This window comes from Macaca mulatta, chromosome 15 (genome assembly GCF_049350105.2).
Source record: "Macaca mulatta isolate MMU2019108-1 chromosome 15, T2T-MMU8v2.0, whole genome shotgun sequence".
In the NCBI taxonomy this organism is placed as follows: Eukaryota; Metazoa; Chordata; class Mammalia; order Primates; family Cercopithecidae; genus Macaca; species Macaca mulatta.
The window spans coordinates 63,151,103-63,169,351 of NC_133420.1; the positions used below are offsets into that span (position 1 = coordinate 63,151,103).

General features: G+C 47.8%; 1 protein-coding gene across 10 annotated transcripts in view; it reads left to right on the top strand.

Annotated features, from left to right (window-relative positions):
• Positions 1-3,468: 3,468 nt before the first annotated feature.
• The window catches only part of RNF38 (ring finger protein 38), a 147,187-nt gene continuing 132,406 nt past the window's right edge, over positions 3,469-18,249 (top strand). For 6 of the 10 annotated variants that reach the window (XM_028835055.2, XM_028835056.2, XM_077965716.1 and 3 more), the window contains exon 1: positions 3,469-3,826. In XM_028835055.2, coding sequence (XP_028690888.1) covers positions 3,574-3,826 — 253 coding nt within the window. In that variant the 5' untranslated portion in view covers positions 3,469-3,573. Of the gene's footprint in view, positions 3,827-3,970; positions 4,140-4,167; positions 4,821-18,249 lie in introns of those variants that run through there. The other 4 variants (XM_077965726.1, XM_077965722.1, XM_077965723.1 and 1 more) reach the window with 4 other exon arrangements.

Consider the following 18,249-nt stretch of genomic DNA (forward strand, 5'->3'; position numbering starts at 1 on the left):
TAGCCCAATTGCTTCAGCCCTTCTGCTTTATGTGGAAAGTCACAGAAATAATCTGATTTAACCAGGGTCATGGTTCTCTGCTCTTCATAGTTCTCTGTATTACTTGTTAATATTTTCAGGAATGGCACCACCGTCACCCAGTTGTTCAAGCCAAAAATCTTTGTTATCCTTGAATCAATCTCATCTTCCTCAAGCCTTGTTGATTCTACCACCTTAACATCTCTCTATTACTGCTATCTCTGCTTTAGTTCAGGTCACTTTCATCTCATGCCTAAAGCTTTTTAGCCAGTTTTCTTCTCTTTTTGTTCTTCTCTATCTTAGGCTGTTTTCTGATGCTTGTTTATATATAACACAATAACTGAAACTAGGCAATATATAAAGAAAAGGAATGTATTTCTTACAGTTGCAAGGTCTGAGAAGTCTGAGGTTGAGAAGCTACATCTGGTGAGGGTTTTCTTGCTGCCAGGGACTCTGCACAGTCCTGAGGTGGCACATGGCATCACATGGTGAAAGAGCTTAACATCCTTGCTCAGGTCTCTCTTCTTATAAAGGCCAGTCCCATTCCCATGCTAGCCCATTAATCCATGTATGGATCAGTACATTCATGAGGGCTCCGCCAATCACCTCTGAAACGCTCCATCTCTCAATACTACCACATTGGGGATTAATTTTTTATTTTTATTTATTTATTTTTTTTGAGACAGAGTCTCGCCCTGTTGGCCAGGCTGGAGTGCAGTGGCACGATCTCGGCTCACTGCAACCTCTGCCTCCCAGGCTCAAGCAATTCTCCTGCCTCAGCCTCCCAAGTAGCTGGGATCACAGGGGTGTGCCACCACGCCCAGTTAATTTTTGTATTTTTAGTAGAGGCGGGGTTTCACCACGTTGGCCAGGCTGGTCTCAAACTCCTGACCTCAGGTAATCCGCCCGCCTCAGCCTCCCAAAGTGCTGGGATTACAGGCGTGAGCCACTGTGCCCGGCCTAGGGATTAGATTTCAACATGAATTCTGCAAGGGACAAATATTCAAACCATAGCACCCTCCAATCCATTTTCTACACAGCAGCCAGAGTCTTTCCAAAATACGATCTAATCACATCATTTCCTCATTAGGTCCTCAATGGCTCCCTTTTGTTATTCAGGTTAAATTCAAATGCCTCAATGTGGCGTTCAAGACTCTTCATGACCTGGTCCTGTCTTAACTAAATTCCAGTCTGCTCTTTTCTTACCACTCATCACCCGGGCTGTGCTCCAGTCCTATTAAACCTGTCTGGCCGGGCGCGGTGGCTCAAGCCTGTAATCCCAGCACTTTGGGAGGCCGAGACGGGCGGATCACGAGGTCAGGAGATCGAGACCATCCTGGCTAAAATGGTGAAACCCCGTCTCTACTAAAAAATACAAAAAACTAGCCGGGCGAGGTGGTGGGCGCCTGTAGTCCCAGCTACTCGGGAGGCTGAGGCAGGAGAATGGCGTAAACCCGGGAGGCGGAGCTTGCAGTGAGCTGAGATCCGGCCACTGCACTCCAGCCTGGGCGACAAAGCGAGACTCCGTCTCAAAAAAAAAAAAAAAAAAAAAAAATAATAATAATAATAATAAACCTGTCGTTTCCCAAACCCCAATGCTCATCTCGCTTCCTGACTATCATTGGGGGACGGAAAGTTAAGAGATAAAGATCGCAACCAACATGAATGTGGTCCATTCTTTATTTTGTTTCCCTAAAGTGGCAAGGTGAGGTGGCCCAAGCTTTGCCTGGCCCTCTCGCTATATTTCTTCCTGTTTCTTCCTGGCTTCAAGGCATCCTTGGATGGGCTCCTTTGGTTACTGGATTAAACTGCTCATCTGTCCGTTTTCTTCTAGGGCTGGTCGTCAAGGCATTTGCTCAAATTGGGGTTGTAAGAGCTGAAACTGGGGTTTGGGCTTTGGCACAGAAATAGATTCAATGTTGCTCAAGGCTGCTGAGACCTATCAAAGGAAAGAAGGTGCCTCCATACAGTAGTTGACAGGTGTTCTACAGTGGGCATTGGGACCCAAGCTCCAGCTAGTAATATATTACCTGTTTCCTCTGTGACCAAAAAGTCAAGGATGGGATTCAGAAAATCTTAGGTTCCCTGGCCAAATACAATCTTAATGTTTTCCCAGTTCACTTTCCCCCAACCTGCCCCACTTGGTGAACTCCTGCTCACCTGTAAGTTTTTAACTTCTAAAAATATCTCACTGTCCTCCAATGAGACTGTAAACTCTTTGAAGGCCTCGACTATGTATTTTTTATTCTTGTATTCCCAGTGCCTAGCATTGCTGATGACAGAAAGACCAGCATGAATGAAAGATCAGGCACCTATTAAGTGTCAGCATGGAATTTGAAATGTCTGCTGTCAGAGATTCAAAGAGAGCTCTTTCTCTCTCTGCTCAGTGGAGAATGGCTGAGGATAAGGCTCTATTGAAATAATCTACTCAGCAGTTTAGCTGCACCCCTGGCCCACCCACGTGCCTGCACTTTAGAGGTACCCCTAACACATGGTTGACTTTATTTTGCTCCTCTACGGCTCTGATAAAAGAGCCAGAGAAACATGAGGAGGAAACGGTTTCAGTGACCAACATCACACCCAAGTGGAGGAGGGCCCAAAGGGGGTCACCAACTCGCAGAATTCTTCCCCTCATAGGAAAGCCGTCGGGACAGGTCAAAAGCCTTTCCTTACCTCACACCCTCCCCCTCTTTTGAGACTAGGCCCAGCTGGGTTGGATGTTTTTATCTAAGTCTTCTAACAACAACGGCATGTAAAGTGAGAAAGAAAGTCAGAGAAAGGGGCGAGGGGCCAGGGCTGAGCCTGGCTGGCTTCTGCTCAGCAATTAAGATGGTCTCGGGGACTCAGGGACGGCAGCTTGTCTCCATCTCTTTCGTTTCTGCCTCTGCTGTTCTCTCTGGGTCCGCGGGGACTAATTTATCACTGAAACACAGCCTAAGAACAGAAGGGAGAGTTTCTTTCCTAAGTGTCTGAAAGGGAAAAACTTTGAGGAAACAGCCAAGAGAGGGAGAGGAGGGGAGAGGAGGCTGCGGCTACAGTGCGGGGAAGCGGAGGAGGGAGTCTGGCGGGCGGGCTGCGAGCAGCAGCTATCTGGGCCGAGTTCCGGCCCCCTCGCGGGCGCGAACCCCTGCGCAGCGGAGCCCAAGCGCAGCCCCAGCTTGAGTCGCGCGAGGCCTGGCCCCAGAGGCCCGCGGCCGCGCCCCAGGGGCGGGCCGGGGGCGGGGCAACCCCTGGAGCCGGGCTCTCCAGGCTGGTGGCCCGCGCTCTGCCTCCCCGCCTCAGGGAGCGGCGGAGATTGAGGATACCCCTCGGCGGCGCCCGCCCGCCCCCGGAGCCGCGGCTGAGGAGCCCCGCGCCCATTGGCGGCGGCGGCTCGGCGTCCCCGCCCCCTCCACGTCCCCGCCCCCTCCGCCGCCGCCGCCGCTTCCCGGCTCCGCCTCCTCCCCCTTCGGGAGCCGCCTCCGTCGCCGCCACCGCTGCTGCCGGCCGGGGCCCAGCCAGCGCCCGCCGCGCCGGAGTCGAGTCGCAGCCGGAGCCGCTGCTCGCGGCCCCGCCATGAGCGGAAGCGCCGCCGCCGCGGTCGCTGCCGCCGCCGCCTCAGCAGCCGCCGCCGCCGCGCACTTTCAACCTCAGTCGTCGTCTCCCAGGCCGGGCCCCGCCGAGCTCGGGCCCCCGCGCCGCCCGCGCCCCCCACCGCCGCCGCCCCGGCCGGAGCCCGCCGCCACGGACCGCCTCAGCCCTCCGGGCCACGGGCCTCTCCGGGCGGGCGCCCAGGGTGGAGGCGCCTGCGGCCGAGCGCCGGGAGCAGGTACGGGGTCCCGGAGCGGGCCAGGCGGGGAGGGGCGTGGGTCGGTCCCGCGGGTGGGGGCCGGAGGCGTGTGGTCCAGCCGCCCGGCTCCGCCGACGGGGAGGAGCGTTGTCCGGGTCAGCTTTGTCCGGCCCCGGAGCCCCTACGAGCCCTGCGCCTCAGCCGCGCCGAACGTCTCACAAAGCGTTTTCCCACCCGGTGGGTAGCCTCCTCCCCCAGGGTGTGCAGGGCAAGACCTCTCTAGGTCTCTGCTCGGCGGAGGAGGAAACCGAGGCTTAGAGGGGGAAGTGACTTGCCCAAGGTCACATAGCCGGTGAGAGCCGTGTCTTGGCTGGGACCCAGGGCTACCCTGGGCCGGCGCGGGCCCCGAGCAGAGGGGGCTGGGAGGAGGCCGATTTCCCGGCCCCCGGGAGCCGAGGGAGATTGATCTGGGGGGAGGGGGTCAGGCCCTGGACCCTGGCACACCCACCCAGCCCTTTTTGGGCTGGCTTGGGAGTAACGATCTCTTGCAGGGTGGGACAGAAGAGCAGGGGGCCGACTTGGGAGCTTGGTGGTGCCCTGGGGAGCCGCAGCGGGAGAGACTTCTGTGCGGGGAATGCTCTCGGGGAGAGGGCTTTCTTGAGTGAGTGGGGCAGAGCTTCGGAAACTTCTTATCGTGGGGACCGTTTGATGTCTGCCAGGCCACCTTCCCCACCACTGCACGGACGAAACCAATTCAGCTGGAATCACTGGGAGGGAGGCCTGCCCGCTTTTGTGGAGGCGCCCGTAAGGTGTCTTTTTTCAGTAAATGGCCCGAATTTCGTTCATGTCGAAACCAGAAATGCATACATGGCCCTGGTAAAGACATTTACGGCACAGAAGGCCATGTGAGTTTTTTCCAGGTGGTTTGGACCTACCACACTTGGAGAACTCCCCGAGAAAGAACAGCTGTCCCAGGCGTGAAGGGAGAAGGTAGCTGGGAGGATTGGGACCGAGTCACCCGCCTGCCTGGCATGTAATACATGGGATTTCCGTTTTTATTTGGGGTGGATGATGAGGTGGGTTGTTTTGACTGCGGATGTCTGTTGGAAAGGGAAGGGGAAAGGACTTGCAGTTCTAGAAGCAAGGGAGAGAGCAGCGTGTTACAGGCAGAGAAGAGGGTCCCATGGAGCTAGAAAATAGAATGGGGAAAAAGGAGAGGGTATTCAGTCATTGTGGGGGAAGGGAGATGAAAGGGTTGCTGAAGGGCGGGGGACGGTGTCTAGGCTGGAGAAAAAGGTTGGGATGTTTCAAAGAAGGTGCCAAACGTGATGAGTTTGAAAGGAGTCTGTTGGAGGTGGATGGTAGCTTACAAGGTTGAGTATGAATTGGTCTGCAGTCACTTCTTTTTTTGAGTAAGGACAGCTATACTTTTATAGAAACGTTCTAGCTTGAGCACCCTCCTCCTTCCCCCTCATGCTCGCTCCTGTTCTAAGGATGCAGACCCCCAGTGCCTGGAGTATTGTCTTGGAAGTAAGGCTTGACAAAAGAGGGAAGGGAAAGACTAATTAGCAAATGCATTAATTAAGGTCCTTTGTCCAAGATGATTCCTTGTTTAAGTCAGCTGTTTTCTTGCTGCCCTCTTGCACCTTAGCTTTCCTGCTGTGGTGGCTGTTGGCAGGGTGCTTTGGGAAGGACTGCCCCAATTCAGACAAGATGGGTTAGATTTTCCTAAAAAACTCTAAGAAACATGTATTTGACAAATATATACTTAAAAGCAAGAAAATGTACTTGCGAGAGACTTATAATCAGGGAAATGCAAATTGAAACAACAGTGAGATGCCATTTGACACCGATCAGGTTGGCAAAAATGTAATGCTGTGATAAACCGAGTATTATTAAGGTTGTGGATAAATAAACTTTTATATACTGTAGTGGAAATGTAAATGGATCTAACCACTTTAGAGAGTAGTGGTATTTAGTGTTTAGTGTGAAGGTGGGCAGACATATTCAGTTACCTAAAATGTCCATTTCTGGGTATATATCCTAAGAGATCCTTGCACACTTGTCCAAGAAAATAAGTATGAAAAAAATACAAGAATGCTCATTCCAGCTTAAATATCCACCAACAGAATAATACATACATATTTATTTATTTATTTATTTATTTATTTATTTATTTATTGAAACGGAGTCTCCCTCTGTCACCCAGGCTGGAGTGCAGTGGCGTGATCTCGGCTCACTGCAAGCTCCACCTCCTGGGCTCACACCATTCTCCTGCCTCAGCCTCCCAAGTAGCTGGGACTACAGGTGCCTGCCACCATGCCCGGCTAATTTTTTTTTCGTAATTTTAGTAGAGACGGGGTTTCACTGTTTTGCCCAGGATGGTCTCGATTTCCTGACCTCGTGATCTGCCCGCCTCGGCCTCCTGAAGTGTTGGGATTACAGGCGTGAGCCACCGCGCCCGGCCAATACATTTTTAGATAGACCCATACAATTGAATATTACAGCACTGTGAAAAATAAACTAGCCACATGCATTAAAATAGGTGAATCTCAAAAACATAATATGGAGCGGGGAAGCACGTCAGAAGAATTCTTACAGAATCTTTTCGCTTGTGTAAAATCTGAAAACATGCAAAATAATATTGTTTGTGGCTATGCCCATATGTGGTGATAGTATTAAAATACGCATATTAAGAGTAATGATTGTCTTTGGGAAGAGAAGATGAGGAATGCGATTACACAAGGGTACACAAAAGGGCTTTATTTATACCTTTAATGTTCTATTACTTTAAAAAAAAATCTGAATCAGGTAATTGTAAATTAAGATTTGATAATGTTGGGTGTAGGGTACAGAGATATTTAGTATATTCTAAATATTTTTCAGATGTTTGAAATATTTCCACACAAAAAATGTTGTTTATAGAACACTGTTTTTGTCTCTATATAATAATGGACCTCTCCCTACAGGCTCCAGCCCAGCGCAGCCTGTTATACATGCAGGCTGGTGATCCTTTTTCGCCCCTTTCTGACCTGCTAAACCTAGTTTTGCAATGGATGACTTTTATTTTGGAACTGCCGATAGTTGTGGTGGATTTCTCATTATTTCTAAACTTTCTAGTGAACCTGCGTCAGCAGTTTGAGCTTTGTCGAAAATAGATGTGCTCCAGGACATTCTGATGTATCAAGTGTAGGGAGGGACCCAGACATCTGATTCTGAGAAAACTCCCCAATAGATTCTGATGTCCACTAAAGTTTGAGAACCACTGTCTTAGCTTTGCCCCAGCTTAGCCCTCATCTTTTCCTTAGGCTGCCCCTCTGTTCCCACTCCTGGATGACTGGGATGGAATTTTGACCCATGTGATACTTGATCTCTTTTATGGAGCGTAAAAGAATGATAGGGTTGGATGCCATAGCCCTCTTAATCTAGGTTGTCCATTCCTCTGATTTTCATTGGAGTTAGCTAAGGGGCCCACTACCTACCAGGGTTATTTATCAGATTTTACAGATTTTAAGTACATGTGTCAACTGTATGTGGTTTTAAAGTTAGGATAAGGGCAAAAAGGGTCTAGCAGAGAAGGAAAATTTGGAGAAAGTAAAACCCCCAGAGGTAAACATGTGATCATGTCTTTTTTAAGATAAAGATGATCATCCCTCTGCAGATGCTAGTGATTATTTTAGCTTATGACCAACATTTGAGGTTCAGCCGTCTGAACCTATGGTCAAAGATTAAGGTTTCCTAAACAACGATCATCCCTCAAGATGAAAGAGTGTCCTTTCTCCCAAATGTGCTAGTTTTCCTTCTCTGCTAGACCTTTTTTCCTGTAGTCCTGATGTGTTTATGAATGAATTTGTATTAACAAATCTGAGGCTTTCTGATAGTGAAATTTGTGAAGTGCCTGCTTGTCTTTATTAAGGTTCCTCTTTCTGGAAACCCACTTTGGAGGTGCAGCATTGCCCAGGTATGCTTTTCTTTTACTTTTTCGTTTTTTTTTTTTTTTTTTGACACAGAGTTTTGCTCTTGTTGCCCAGGCTGGAGAGCAATGGCGTGATCTCGGCTCACTGCAACCTCCACCTCCCAGGTTCAAATGATTCTCCTGCCTCAGCCTCCCGAGTAGCTGGGATTACAGGCATCTGCCACCATGCCCAGATAATTTTTGTGTTTTTAGTAGAGGCGAGGTTTCACCATGTTGGCCAGACTGGTCTCAAACTCCTGACCTCCGTGATCAGCCTGCCTTGGCCTCCCAAAGCGTTGGGATTACACGCATGAGCCACCATGCCTGGCCGGTACGCTTCTTAACAGTGCTGCGGTATAGGACCATAGAGATTGCACCCAGCAAAAAGATACCTGTTTCGGATGGCAAGTGAGGATGGAAATCTATTCTGTACTCCACTTACCACGATGAGTAGCCTCAGAGAAGGGGCACCTTTTCTAATCCACACAAAGGTGATCTGTGATCTAGCACTGCTCTGCAGCTTTGGAACTGTTTAGTCCAGCTGTAACTAACAGTTTCATCCATGTGCATTGTGGGCTTTACCATGAGGTCTGGGTTGGTGCTCGCCCTAGGGGCTCCAAGAGTTCTCCATGTGAACTTTTCATGGGAAGGGGCTTTTTATCACCATGCTCAGCTGAACCAAAGAGCATAGCTTCAAATGGTAAACTTTGTTATGAGGCTGGAGAAATACATACAGAATAAGTTATTTAGAAAATACCACTGTTGGCCGGGCGCAGTGGCTCATGCCTATAATCCCAGCACTTTGGGAGGCCGAGGTGGGTGGATCACCTGAGGTCAGGAGTTCAAGACCAGCCTGGCCAACATAGTGAAACCCCGTCTCTACTAACAATAGAAAAATTAATTGGGCATGATGGCGCATGCCTGTAATCCCAGCTACTTTGGAGGCTGAGGCAGGAGAATTGCTTGAACCTGGAAGGTGGAGGTTGCAGTGAGCTGAGATCATGCCACTGCACTCCAGCCTGGGCAACAGAGTGAGACTCTGTCTCAAAAAAAAGACAAAAGTATCTGGTAAATGGAGGAGAGAAAGTGTAGTAGCTATGTGCCACATTTGCTCTTGTCTTCTTACAGTGCTCACTTGGAGGGGTAAATGCAGTTATTTTTCTCTTCCTATTTCCCCCTGCACTAGCATTCCTGAAGACCTGAGGCTTTTTAGCGAATTTTGAAAATATTTACCCATTTGTATTTTCCATTAAGTGGTTGTTTACGCTTCCTGCTGTTTCATTTTTTTCTTGGAGAGAGAGGAGTGGGGAGTGCAAACCAAGGACAAGACTGGACTTCCTACTGCTTTTGGAAATAATGGCAGAGTGTTTTTCAGAACAGTTGTCATGGACGAATGCTGTTCTGGGGGCTCTAGGGAAAGGTACATTTGAAGTGGTTTCTGTTGTCTTTTTTATTATTTTTAAACATGATTGAGGGTGGTGGATAGGAAGTTTCGATTTGCTTTTGCTGCTGTCTTGGAGGAACTTTTTAAAAGAAATTATATGTTAAAAAACTAAAGATGTTTAACAAAAGTGGTCTTATGCCCACAGAAAGAAAATAAATGATTCTTACCTGCAGGCCTTACCCAGAGTGGTTTCAGTTTTTTTCCTGTTCTACTTAGATGGATATTAGCGCTGTTCTTGGGACTGCTTAGAACAGTTAACTGCAGTGATGTTGGACAGGTGGAAGAGTAGAATGATGAGCGTATATTAGGGTTTATCAATAGTTAAGTCATGCTTTTGAAAGCTATTACTGGCCCGGTGCGTTGGCTCACGCCTGTAATCCCAGCACTTTTGGAGGTCGAGGAGGGTGGATCACCTGAGGTCAGGAGTTTGAGACCAGCTTGGCCAACATGGTGAAACCCCGCCTCTACTAAAAATACAAAAATTAGCTGGGCAGCACACACCTGTAATCCCAGCTACTCGGGAGGCTGAAGCCGGGGGTGGAGGTTGCAATGAGCCGAGATTGTGCCATTGCTCTCCAGCCTGGAGAGCAAGACTGCGTCTCAAAAAAAAAAAAAAAAAAAAAAAAGTCTGGGCGCGGTGGCTCAAGCCTGTAATCCCAGCACTTTGGGAGGCCGAGACGGGCGGATCACGAGGTCAGGAGATCGAGACCATCCTGGCTAACCCGGTGAAACCCCGTCTCCACTAAAAAATACAAAAAAAACTAGCCGGGCAAGGTGGCGGGCGCCTGTAGTCCCAGCTACTCGGGAGGCTGAGGCAGGAGAATGGCGTAAACCCGGGAGGCGGAGCTTGCAGTGAGCTGAGATCCGGCCACTGCACTCCAGCCTGGGTGACAGAGCGAGACTCCGTCTCAAAAAAAAAAAAAAAAAGCTATCAGTGCATTTTCTACTTTTGTGGTAAAATATGTATAGAAATAAGGGAGTGAGAGATTGTGAGTTTTGGTGTATATACTGATCCTTTGACTTTGTTGAGAAATGTAGGGAAGTAGTAGTAAGAGGAACAACTATATACATGGAAGGGGCTGGGCGCCGTGGCTCACGCCTGTAATCCCAGCACTTTGGGAGGCCGAGGCGGGTGGATAACTTGAGCTCCAGTTTGAGACCAGCCTGGGCAACATGGTGAAACCCTGTCTCTACTAAAAATACAAAAATTAGCTGGACGTGGTGGCTCGTGCCTGTAATTTCAGCTACTTGGGAGGCTGAGGCAGGAGAATTGCTTGAGCCTGGGAGGCGGAGGTTGCAGTGAGCTGAGACGGTGCCACTGCCCTCTCCAGTCTGGGGAACAGAGTGAGACGCTATCTCAGAAAAAAAAAAAAAAGAGAGAGAGAGAAAACTGTATACATGGAAAGAAGAATAGCAAGCAGTTAGGTAGTAGGACAATTTGTAGTGCTTTTGGGATGTTCTTGGAGTTGAAATGTTGCCTGTCCATTCTGCTTCTGCACCTTGGATTTTAGTGGCTGCAGATGCTGCATGCTGACCTTCTGTTGAAATTTGTTTTATTGTAGAGAACTAAAAAGTGAGTAGTTCCTCAAACTAAACAGAAGTAGAGTAGGCTGAAAGTAAAACAGGTGTTTATTTAATAATCACATTTATGGGGCTGGGCGCGGTGGCTCACGCCTGTAATCCCAGCACTTTGGGAGGTCGAGGCAGGTGGATCACTTGATCTCAAGAATTTGAGACCAGCCTGGGCAACATGGTGAAACAACATGGTGAAACCCTGTCTCTACTAAAAATACAAAAATACCTGGGCGTGGTGGTGTGCACCTGTAGTCCCAGCTACTCAGGAGACTGAGGCGGGAGAATCGCTTGAACCTGGGAGGTGTAGGTTGCATTGAGCTGATATCGCTCTACTGCACTCCAGCCTGGGCGACAGAGCAAGACTCCATCTCAAAAAAAAAAAAAAAAATCACATTTACAGATAGAGAAGAGTTGGGACTCATACTTAAAGAGATGGGGTCTTGCTATGTTGCCCAGGGTGTTCTTGAACTCCTGAGCTCAAGTAATCCTCCTGCCTCGACCTCCCTAAGTGCTAGGACTACTACAGGAATGAGCCACTGTGCCTGGTTGGGACTCGTAATTAATAAAAAGTATTTTTCATTTGGCTTTTATGCTATCTTGTTAAAACTTTTATAGATTTGTCTTCCTATGTAGATTTTTATTGCCACCTCAATACATATTTGAGCATCTACCGAGTGCCAGTCATGCCAGTACTAGCCACTGGTTAATTAGGGTGATAGCCTTTGTTGTCAAAACTTCCTCACTTAACGTCTTGCGAACTGCCTAAAGGGGTGCAATTCAAGACAGTTATTGCTTGCTTTTCTCCCAAATTTCTTGCTTCCTTCTGCTCCCTAGTCTGGGCATGGTGATTATGCCCATCTGCCAGGATAGGCCCTGCTTCTCTCTTCACCCCCATATGTGAGGAGATGCAGAGGCTCAACAGAACCCTGGCTGGTCACTACAAGTAAATTCCCACAAACAATATTGAACTAGAACTGAGGGCCACCATAGTGGCTCCAGTTCCTCTTCCTCTGTTGCTACCACCCACTCTTTTCTGTGGAGCCTGGAGGGCACCCTCCCTCCACCATTATACAAAGAAGCTTTGTGCTCTGAGGATGTTCTAAAGGCGGGATCACTGTAATTATAATTCCCTAGGCACAACCAAGTAGTGGGGGCAGGCAGGGTAAAGATGGTATCCAAGTACTTGTTGGTAGGGAGAAGTCAGGCAGGGATTAAAAATCATCTGGAGACAGTACCAAAAGTGGATAATAGAGTGTTGTTGTTAGTGACAGGAATGTGTTTAAGTGAATACATTTCAGAGTTTTAAATTATAATACTTGCAGCTTTAAAAAAGGACAAGACTGAGCTTGGAACTTTTTTTTTAAGTCTGAAATTGTAACTTAAAAGTACTTTAGAGGAAGATATATAGAAATCTGGGTCTACTTTGCTTTATATTTGTGTTAGCAGAATGATTGATTGCCTACAAAAACCAAATACATAACTTGCTTACTCTCCCAGGGATGCGCCCACTAATCTTTTCTTTTTTTTTTGAGACAGAATTTTGCTCTTGTTGCCCAGGTTGGAGTGCAATGGCGCCATCTCCTCCGCCTTCCAGGTTTTCAAGCCATTCTGCCTTAGCCTCCCGAGTAGCTGGAATTACAGGCATGTGTCACCACGCCCAGCTAATTTTGTATTTTTAGTAGAGACGGGGGTTTCTCCATGTTGGTCAGGCTGGTCTTGAACTCCCGACCTCAGGTGATCCGCCTTCCTCAGCCTCCCAAAGTGCTGAGATTACAGGTGTGAGCCACCATGCCTGGCCAATCTTTTTTTTTTTTTTTTTAATTAAGCACTTACATTTTTGGGAAGTGATTTCTCCCTGTTGCCACCAGAAAAAAATCAGTTTATCTGGGGATGTATGCTTAATAAACTCTCTCTCTCTCTTTTTTTTTTTTGAAATGGAGTCTTGCTCTGTCACCCAGGTTGGGGTGCAGTGCTGCAATCTTGGCTCACTGCAATCTCCGCCTCCTGGGTTCAAGCGATTCTCCTGTATCAGCCTCCCGAGTAGCTGGGATTACAGGTGCGCACCACCACTCCCAGCTAATTTTTCTATTTTTGTAGAGACAGGGTTTCATCCTTTTGGCCAGGCTGGTCTCAAACTCCTGACCCAGGTGATCCACCCACCTTTGCCTCCCAAAGTGCTGGGATTATAGGCGTGAGCCACCGCGCCTGGCTGATGTGCTTAATAAATTCTTTTTTTTCTTTTTTCTGAGACGAAGTTTTGCTCTTGTCGCCCAGGCTGGAGTGCAGTGGTGTGATCTCAGCTCATGGCAACCTCCTTCTCACTGGGCCTGGCCAATAAACTTTTTTTTTTTGGGACGAAGTCTCACTCTGTTGCCCCCAGGCTGGAGTGCAGTGGCACGATCTCGGCTCACTGCAACCTCCGCCTCCTGAGTTCAAGCGATTCTCCTGCCTCAGCCTTCCCAGTAGCTGGGACTACAGGCCTGCGCCACCATGCCCGGCTAATTTTTGTACTTTTTTTTTAAGTAGAGACGGGGTTTCACCATATTGGCCAGGCTGGTCTGGAACTCCTGACCTTGTGATCCACCCGCCTTGGCCTCCCAAAGTGCTGGGATTACAGGCGTGAGCCACCATGCCCGGTAATAAACACTTACGTCAACCATTCTATGTCATGATGTGCTTCTAAGAAGTCTTGTTGGCAATCTTTTTTTTTTTTTTTTTTTGAGACGGAGTCTCGCTCTGTCGCCCAGGCTGGAGTGCAGTGGCGCGATCTCGGCTCACTGCAAGCTCCGCCTCCCGGGTTCACGCCATTCTCCTGCCTCAGCCTCCCGAGTAGCTGGGACTACAGGCGCCCACAACCGCGCCCGGCTAATTTTTTGTATTTTTAGTAGAGACGGGGTTTCACCGTTGTCTCGATCTCCTGACCTTGTGATCCGCCCGCCTCGGCCTCCCAAAGTGCTGGGATTACAGGCGTGAGCCACCGCGCCCGGCCTGGCAATCTTTTACTGAAAACTTTTTTTTTTTTTTTTTTTGAGACGGAGTCTCGCTCTGTCGCCCAGGCTGGAGTGCAGTGGCCGGATCTCAGCTCACTGCAAGCTCCGCCTCCCGGGTTTACACCATTCTCCTGCCTCAGCCTCCCGAGTAGCTGGGACTACAGGCGCCCACCACCTCGCCCAGCTAGTTTTTTTGTATATTTTTAGTAGAAACGGGATTTCACCGTGTTAGCCAGGATGGTCTCGATCTCCTGACCTCGTGATCCGCCCGTCTCGGCCTCCCAAAGTGCTGGGATTACAGGCTTGAGCCACCACGCCTGGCCTAAAACTTTTTTCTTAATATGTTAATTATTACTGTATTACTTGTTACTGGTATCTCAAACTGCCGTTTTCTGTTTGTTTTTTGAGACAAGGTGTTGCTTTATTGCCCACTCAGCAGTGCAGTGGCAGTGGTAATCATAGCTCACTGCAGCTTCTATCTCCCAGGCTTAAGCAATCCTTTCACCTCAGCCTCCTGAGTAGCTAGGACTATGGGTGTGACAACTATGCTAACCTTTTAAACTTTTTTGTGAGATAGGGTTTCACTATGTTGCTTAGGCTGGTCTCAAACTCCTGGGCTCAAGTGATCCTCCCACCTTGGCCTCTTAAAGTGCTGAGATTATAGGTGTGAATGACCATGCCCAGCCTGTTTTGTTGTTGTATTTTGTAAGAAATGCACCAAACAATTGATTGCAAGGTGATCTTTAGACTTTAGGACTGTAAACTTCAGGTGTCCATTCTCAGGATGTGGCCCTTTTTGTTGCTGTAATTAGCATTGACGTCTGTGGTGTACAGGTAGATAGTATGTACTCCATGGATACCTATGGCTACTGTAAGCTGTCCTTTCCTGTAATTACTTGGAGTCAAGTCAGGAGTTAGACCTTTATTCTTACCCCCCAGCATAATTTTGTCCTGGATTAGGAAATGCCTATAATCCCAGGACTTTGGGAGGCCAGGGTGGGTGGATCACCTGAGGTCAGGAGTTCGACACCAGCCTGGCCAACATGGTGAAATTCGGTCTCTACTAAAGATACAAAAAAAATTAGCCGGGCACTGTGGTGGGCGCCTATAATCCCAGCTACTTGGGAGGCTGAGGCAGGACAATCACTTGAACCCAGGAGGTGGAGGTTGCAGTGAGCCAAGACGGTGCCATTGCACTCCAGCCTGCGCAACAAGAGCTAAACTCCATCTCAAAAACAAACAAAAAAAAGACTGCCCATAAGCAGATATTGCCCAAATAATCCTTTGAAAAGGCTGTACCAATTTGACAGCTCAATTTTATAAGACTTCAAAATACACAAGATTTGGCTGGGCGGGGTGGCTCATGCCTATAATACTAGCACTTTGGGAGGCTAAGGTGGGCGGATCACCTGAGGTCAGGAGTTCAAGACCAGCCTGGCTAAGGTGAAACCCCGTCGCTACTAAAATACAAACATTAGCCAGGCATGATGGCGGATGCCTGTAATCCCAGTTTCTGGGGAGATGGGAGACTCGTTTGGAGCCAGGAGACTGTGGTTGCAGTGAGCCGAGATCATGCCACTGCACTCTAGCCTGGGTGGCTGAGCGAGACTCAGTCTCCAAAACAAAAACGTGTTTGTAGTTAAGTATGTTGATTAGCAATGACTTATTTTAGCTTAATTGTAAACTATTATCTAGGTTACTTTATTTGCCTTATTTATAATACTTATAATTTATATTTCTTTTTTTTTTCCTTTTTCTTTTCTTTTATTTATTTATTTTTTGAGACAGAGTCTTGCTCTGTCGCCCAGGCTGGAGTACAGTGGCATGATCTCAACTCACTGCAACCTCCACCTCCTGGGTTAAAGCAATTCTCCTGCCTCAGCCTCCAGAGTAGCTGGGACTACAGGTGCCTGCCACCATGCCCGCCTAATTTTTGTATTTTTAGTAGAGACGGGCTTTCACCATATCGGCCAGGTTGGTCTCGAACTCCTGACCTTGTGATCTGCCCACCTCAGCCTCCCAAAGTGCTGGGATTACAGATGTGAGCCACCGCACCTGGCTAATTTATATTTCTTTTGGGGATTAACCCCTATCTCTATTTCACTGCTCTCTGTTGGCCACTAAAAAATAACGATTTGAGGCTGGTCCTGGTGGCTCACGCCTGTAATCCCAGCACTTTGGGAGGCCAAGGCGGGCAGATCATCTGAGGTCAGGAGTTTGAGATCAGCCTGGCCAACAGGGTGGAAACCCGCCTCTACTAAAAATACAAAAACTTAGCCAGGTGTGGTGGTGGGCGCCTGTAATCCCAGCTCCTTGGGGGGCTGAGGCAGGAGAATTGCTTGAACCCAGGAGATGGAGGTTGCAGTGAGCCAAGATGACGCCACTCCACTCCAGCCTGGGTGACAGAAGGAGACTCTGTCTCACACACACACAAAAAGATAATGATTGATAATAATAATTACTAATATTAATAATAATTTGGTAAACATTTGTTGAATGGTTACTATGTACTAGGCACAGTGAGGATTTCAGAGATAATTTAGATATGCAGCAGTTCAATGATAGATTATGACAGTGTTAGCAGAACAAATGCATTTTTGGGATTGCAAAAACATCACAATTGCATTAATAGTAATTATATGACTTTTTTTTTTTCTTTTTTTGAAACAGAGTCTCACTCTGTTGCCCAGGCTGGAGTGAAATGGTGCTCTCTGCTCACTACAACCTCCACCTCCTGGGTTCAAGCAATTCTCCTGCCTTAGCCTCCCGAGTGGGTAGCTCGGACTACAAGTGCACGCAACCATGCCCAGCTAATTTTTGTATTTTTAATAGACATGGGGTTTCACCATGTTGACCAGGCTGGTTTCAAACTCCCGACCTCGGGTGATCCGCCTGCCCACCTTGACCTCTCAAAGTGTTGGGATTACAGGTGTGAGCCACCGGGCTTAATGATATGATTTGATAACCTTGATAATTGACCTTGCCAAAGCACATATTTAATTAGATCAAATCTTTAAGTGGCTGCTTTCTAAGTAAAAGCCATATTTTTTGGTCTGGCATTGAGGGCCAGCATTCTTGGGTCCTCGTTATTCCAGTCTTTACTGTTCTTCATCGTAAATATTGTTCTCCAGGGAAATAGAACAGCACCTTTTTGCCCACCTGTGTGTGATTTTTCTACTTCTGTTCCTTTGATTGTTACTTCAGCCTATAATGCCTCTTTTCCCTTCAGTTCCTTTTCTAAATTCTACCTGTTTTTAAACATCTAGATAATAGTGGTCACTTTGTGTGCTTATTATTTAAGGCTCTGTTGTAAGTATTTTATGTGGATTAATTCATTTAATCCTCACTGCAGTCCCTTAAGGGACTCATCATACTTATTGTACAGATGAAACTGGAGCATACAGAGGTTAAACAACTCGCTGGAGATGGTACAGCTATTAAGAGTGTTACCTGGGATATGAACCCAGGTAGTCTAGTTCCAGAATCTGTATTTTTAGCCATCGTGCTTTACTGCATCTTACTTTACAGATAGCCTTTGAAAACACAGCAATTAGTTTTGATAATAAAAGACTGAGTATAAGCAAAGTTGGTCACTATTTTAGCCAATGAAGAGAATTTGCAGTCTTTTGTTTTGCTTTTGTCTCTCCTGAGAAATAACTTTAAGTTCTGAATTACTATGCTAGGGTTTTAAAAACTGAGTTTTTAAGTCATTCATTACTTGGTCACATCAGGAGTAGGAGTACCTGCATAGGAGTGGTACACTTATTTATTTATTTATTTATTTATTTATTTATTTATTTATTTAATTTCTTTTTTGAGTTGGAGTTTCGCTCTTGTTGCCCAAGCTGGTGTGCAATGGTGCAATCTCGGCTCACTGCAACCTCTGCCTCTCGGGTTCAAGCGATTCTCCTGTCTCAGCCTCCTAAGTAGCTGGGATTACAGGAGCACTCAACCATGCCTGGCTGATTTTTTGTATTTTTAGTAGAAATGGGGTTTCACCATGTTAGCCAGGCTGGTCTCGAACTCCTGACCTCAGGTGATCCGCCTGCCTCGGTCTCCCAAAATGTTGGGATTACAGGCATGAGCGACCTCACCCGGTTATTTATTTATTTTTAAAAATGGGGTCGGCTGGGCGCGGTGGCTCAAGCCTGTAATCCCAGCACTTTGGGAGGCCGAGACGGGCGGATCACAAGGTCAGGAGATCGAGACCAGCCTGGCTAATACGGTGAAACCCCGTCTCTACTAAAAAAAAATACAAAAAACTAGCCGGGTGAGGTGGCGGGCGCCTGTAGTCCCAGCTACTCGGGAGGCTGAGGCAGGAGAATGGCGTAGACCCGGAAGGCGGAGCTTGCAGTGAGCTGAGATGTGGCCACTGCACTCCAGCCTGGGCGACAGAGCGAGACTCTGTCTCAAAAAAAAAAAAATAAAAAAAAATAAAAATGGGGTCTCACTATGTTGTCCTGCCTCAGCCTCCTGAGTAGCTGGGACTATAGGCACC